The following is a 5,849-nucleotide window of genomic DNA, read 5'->3' as shown; positions in this document are numbered from 1 at the left end:
GGGAACGTTGGCTTCCTCCTTCAATGAAGGAAGCAAGCCTCATGTTCGCTTTAAGCTGCCTGGCTGCCGGCCGCCATCTTGGCTGTCAGTTAATTTGCATATCTCCCTGATTAGCCAATGGGAAGGGTAGCGGTCGTACGCCAATTACCATGTTTCTCTTTTATTAGTGTAGATGTTTGTAAGATCAGGGTCCTCCAGGGCTTATTGGTCCCTTTTTTCCCCACCTGAGAACAGCAGCTAATGCACAATTGGTACTGTGTCTACAGCTGACAGAGAAATGATTGAGTCATCACTGCAGCAGGAAACTAGGTTGCCTTAAAATCAGTAATACCGCCAAACCGGTTTGGCTCAGTGGATAGAGCGTCGGCCTGTGGACTGAAAGGTCCCAGGTTCGATTCCGGTCAAGGGCATGTACCTTGGTTGCGGGCACATCCCCAGTAGGTGTGCAGGAGGCAGCTGGTTGATGTTTCTCTCTCATCGATGTTTCTAACTCTCTATCCCTCTCCCTTCCTCTCTGTAAAAAAATCAATAAAATATATTTTTTAAAAAAATCAGTAATACCCCAGTGAGTTATTAATAACAAAATGCAGCAAAAACATAAAGGATTTCTAATCTTCCCCCTTCTTAATGGAAGCCCAGAGATCTCACCTGAATTCTGACTTTGAGGGCAATCCTTCTTAAAATGTCCCACAGAGCCACAAAGTCTGCAGCAGCCACCTAGTAAAAGAACAAAGTCATTGAAAATCTCTCACACTTACTTAGGGCTTTTAATGTCTCAAAGCACTTTCATATCTTATTTGGTCCTCACAACCTGTCAGCCAGGAACATAGGTGGGTACCACCAATCCTATTGATAAGTTCATTCTCCATTCCTCTTACATCACAGAGCACTAACTGCACCTACCCATTTATTCCACTTGGCCTTCAGGGGAGGCGTGGGAAAGAGAAGAGAGAGATGATGGAAGGCACTTGTCCCCTGGAGTGTCCAAGAGCCAGTGCATAAAAGCCAGGACCATGGTAAAATAGGCAAGAGTTTGTGAACTCTTAAACTTGTGAGCAAAATTTGTGTGCTGATGCATTTGTTGAGGACGTCCACGGTTTTTATCACATTACCTAATGATCAATAACCACCCCCCCTCAAAGGTTAGAAACCACTCTCTATTATATAGATCAGATGGGGGTGAGCAGTTACGAAAGGAATGAAAATTAAAATAGAGGATTGCTAATTTTACCCCTTCTAAATGGATGCCCAAAGATCTCACCTGAATTCTGACTATGAGGGCAATCTTTCTTAAAAATGTCCCTCAGAGCCATGTTTCCAGGCATTCTATCTGCCAGGGATCCTAACCCTAATTAAAATGACCATTTACCTACTTTAAGCAACATTCCAGGACTGTGAATTACAACACACATGATTTCTAAAATGAATCTTTTGTGTAATGGTAAAGAATTATCATGATCATGCTCATAATGTTAAGTGATTTATTCAGGAAAATGACCCTACAAAATATAAACCTGGTTGAGCTCCCACTTCTATGTGATTTACTCTTCTTGATGTACTTTTTTTTTTAATATCTAGTCATTTTGGTTGACTACCCATCTTTGCTCATTAGTCATGTTATATGACCTGTTTCATAAGTTCAAAACTGAAAGGCACTTTTGAGTATTTTTCCAGGCCCAGGTGTCTCTACTGTTTAGAGAGTCATAGTGAAATAATATATTTTAATCCTCATAACTCTTCAAAGTAAATACCATAATTCATTAAATCTAAGATACCATTGATTATAAGATGTGTCATTCTTTTACAAACTTCTCAGAAAAAAGAAAACATGTCAATTATGTGGGACCTACCAATGGTAAGATACATTCTGAGTTCAGAGATATTAAAATGTGAAAAAAAAATGCATCTTAGAATCAATGAAATACGTACAGTATTTTTCATCTCCATTTTATAGGTGAAGAAACTAAGATGAGAAAAGTTAAATAACATAGCCAAAGTCCCACAGCTAGTAAGTGGCGCTTTGGACTATAACCAATCTGTTTAACTCCAAAAACTAGACTTTTTCACTGGACTTCTCCAGTGGAACTCAGGACATGACACAAGAGGTGTCTAGAACCTGAAGGTACCAGCCATCACATTAATATCTGACTCACATTAACATATGACAATCTCCTTAAAGTTTTAGACATCACAGATTTTATTGTGAGGACCTTAAGACATTAGCTGAGCTAAAGGTAAGAAAATTACATGATGCCATGCCAGACAATTAACTAAGGAAATCATTCAGAAACAAAAACTACTATAAAAATGAATAATGCACAGCAGCCCTTTACACAAAATGGTATGCTAGGCTGAGATTAAATTCACACTATTTTTTAAATCTTATAATTAACATTTTATATTAGTTTGAAGTATTATAACTTTGCTTCTGTTATGTTTAAAAGCAGAAATTTGATATATTCTCATAATGATGCTAAAGTAAGCAGTTTGAAATATTCACCCAAGTTATTCCTGATTTGATTAATATATCAAGTCATAGTACCCAAAAAGTCCAGTAGGTAGAATAGTGCTCAATAAAAATAATGAAATTCTCAAGGTTTTGCTACTTATTCAAAAATTTATTCAAGCCCAAGCGGCATGGTCCAGTGGTTGAGCATTGACCTATGAAGCAGGAGGTCATGGCTCAATTCCTGGTCAGGGCACATGCCTGGGTTGCAAGCTCGATCCCCAGTGTGGGGTGCATGCAGGAGGCAGCTGATCAATGATTCTCTTTCATCATTGATGTTTCTATCTCCCTCTCCCTCTCCCTTACTCTCTGCAATCAATAAAAATATATTTTAAAAAAATATTCAAGAACTAATTAACAGTGTAAATTAAGTATAACTCAAATTTTTGACATACAAGGGTAATAGTACTCACCATCAGCATAGACTCCTTTGGAATTATCAGGGCAAGATCTGGACAGGTGCCCCATTTCCCCACAAACAAAACATTTTGCAAAAGGAAATTCACCTGTAAGGATCAGACAGTTCCTTTTAATTGGTTTTATATAAGTCATATAATTCACATTATTTTAAAATTCTCTGAGAAGAAAACATGTATCTACATAATTTAAATTTTAATCTCTTAAGATTTCAAAAATTGGCATACTCAACCCTGTAAACAGAAAAACCCAGTTGGCTACTTATTGGTCACTTTCCCACTTTTAATTAAGCAAATCAAAAACTGATAAGAAAAAAACATACCAAGAGCTGGATCTACTTTAGCCTTGCACTTGGTTATTTCATGCTCTGTAGATCCACACCGATAACATATTCCAGTGCCCATATCTTGATTCTCAAGGGCGGCCGGGCAATCTGCAATCCCATGGCCAGGTTTTCTACAATGAAAACATACCTGGGAAAACAAAATGTGAGTTTCCACACTGCAAAACTGCACTGGTTTTATCAATTCTTGTTCTCAAAAGTATCTTTAAAACATTTCTCATTTTAAGGATATCTAGCACTTTTTCTGAAATCTCAAATCTTATCTATAGAAATGTTTTACCCAATGCTAAACAATAAGAAATGGCATTTTCATCATGGTCTCAGTGTTTTAGAAAATCCTCAATCAGTCAATCTCAGACACAAAGTTATTAAGTGGCTTTGTAGGAGATAATCACTTAAATGAATTAAGCAACTGTGGACTATGTACTTCATTAATGGGGATGTCTGACTAGAAAAACAGTTTTCTGGAATAGACAATGGCCATAAAAATTATCCCTCAAAATTAATACTTGCACCTTTAAAGTTCATATAATTGAATGAATTTGGGTTAAATAATTCCATTTAAATTATGGCTCAAATAATAAAATATATTTCATACGAAAAAGTGGCTCAGTGGTTGAGTGTTAACCTATGAACCAGGAGGTCACGGTTCAATTCCCGGTCAGGCCACATGCCCTGATTGCAGCTCATTCCCAGTGGGGATTATGCAGGAGTCAGCTGATCAATGATTCTCTCTCATTATTGATGTTTCTACCTCTCTCCCTTCCTCTCTGAAATCAATTTTTTAAAAAGTATACCTTACAGTTTTCATATCTTTGTAATATATATTCGTTAATATTCAAAAATAGATGTTTCATTCTTAGAATGTATATACAATTCATTTTAAAGGAATAATTCTAAGATGAATTATTTGCCTCCAACATAACACTGAACAATGGTTTGCTTGTTTTACATATTCTAGCAATTTGGAGGATGAGTCCCTTTATTCTTCAGTAACTTTTACATTTAGAATAAGCTAGTCCAAACAAAGAAAATGCATTTATTCTACAAGTGGAGGAAAAGTTAATGCTAAATTCTGGATTACCAACGTAAGTTTTAGATTTTTGGTGAAGTTAAGGCGGTCTCTAATAACCTGACAGCTAACCAATTAGTTTTTTATATAAATTTCAAATACAAGTTTCTTGATTGATCCTTAAATTTAATGTAAATGGGGTTGTGGGAAGCGAACTACTAAATGTCTAATATCTTAATTTATTAGCAATTAAGAACTGGTGCTAAGTATCAGATATTAATTACAAAAAAAAAAAAAGTTGAAGGTAGGTCACAACAAGCATAGTCTTTTAACATAAATCATTCCTTAAAAAAAAGAAAATCTTTCCCCCTTAACTACAAACATAAAACTTCTCTTATAAGGTCATAATAGCCCAGCCAGCGTGGCTCAGTGGTTGAGCATTGGCCTATGAACCAGGAGGTCAGGGTTCAATTCCTGGTCAGGGCACATGCCCAGGTTTCGGGCTCAGTCCTCAGTGGGGGGCATTCAGGAGGCAGCCAATCAATGATTCTCTCTCATCATTGATGTTTCTATCTCTCTCTCCCTCTCCCTTCCTCTCTGAAATCAATAAAAGTATTTTTTTAAAAAAAGTCATATTAAGCTTTTTCAAATAGTATGCAATTCACCACTGTTTATGTCAATTTAATTACCTTTAAGTTATCTTGACTTAAAACTATTCTGATTCAAACAGAAATTATCTTTTCTATCCCAATTTATTCATAAGGAATGTCTCATTAATATTGTCTCTAAAAAATTATCTTTTAAAAAATATGTTTTTATTGATTTTTTTTTAGAGATAAAAGGACAGGGAGAAACATCGATGTGAGAGAGAAACATTGATCAGTTGACTCCTGCTCACACCCTATGGACTGAACCTGTAACCTGGGTTTGTGCCAACCAGCAACTTTTCAGTGCATGGGACGGCCCTCAACCAACTGAGCCACACTGGCCAGGGCTAAATAATTATCTTTAAATGGCACTAAACAGAACAGATCCTGCAAATGTCAGAAACTACATGTATGGTGGCTATAACATTTAAAACCCACATTGGTATTAACAGTGCTGTACATTTACTAATAAAAAAAAAGCGTAAAATGATAATAAATCCTGATTCTTATGAAATATCCTACTAGAAGACTTAGAAATTAACTTAAAAAGGGGAGAAGGGAAGGAATTATACTACGCATTTCATTTCCTGTGGGGATCTAGGGAAGGCCCTGGCCAGGTGGCTCAGTTAGTTGGAGCATCATCCCATACACCAAAAAGTTGCAGGTTCAATTCATGGTCAGGGCACATACCTAGGTTGCAGGTTCGATCCCCAGTTGGGGAGTGTACAAGAGGCAATGTTTCTCTCTCACATTGATATTTCTCTCCCTCAAATCAATAAACATATCCTCCAGTGAGAAAAATCCTATCTACACTAATAAAAGAGAAACATGGTAATTAGCGTACGACCGCTACCCTTCCCATTGGCTAATCAGTGAGTATATGCAAATTAACTGTCAGCCAAGATGGCGGCCGGCAGCCAGGCA

The 5,849-nt window shown here is 36.8% G+C and overlaps 1 protein-coding gene across 3 annotated transcripts in view; it reads right to left on the bottom strand.

The window, feature by feature from the left end:
* Positions 1-5,849, bottom strand: part of ZCCHC9 (zinc finger, CCHC domain containing 9) — a 23,916-nt gene that overhangs the window by 3,128 nt on the left and 14,939 nt on the right. For all 3 annotated transcript variants that reach the window (XM_005858096.2, XM_005858095.2, XM_014550234.1), the window contains exons 3-5: positions 3,246-3,396; positions 2,920-3,012; positions 649-717 (exon numbers count right to left, since the gene is read on the bottom strand). In XM_005858096.2, the coding sequence (XP_005858158.1) occupies positions 649-717; positions 2,920-3,012; positions 3,246-3,396 (313 nt within the window). The remainder of the gene's footprint in view (positions 1-648; positions 718-2,919; positions 3,013-3,245; positions 3,397-5,849) is intronic.

Source organism: Myotis brandtii, unplaced genomic scaffold (assembly GCF_000412655.1).
Source record: "Myotis brandtii unplaced genomic scaffold, ASM41265v1 scaffold115, whole genome shotgun sequence".
NCBI lineage: Eukaryota > Metazoa > Chordata > Mammalia > Chiroptera > Vespertilionidae > Myotis > Myotis brandtii.
The sequence above is the reverse complement of the archived record's forward strand: the minus strand, read 5'-3'. Positions and strand labels throughout refer to the sequence as shown.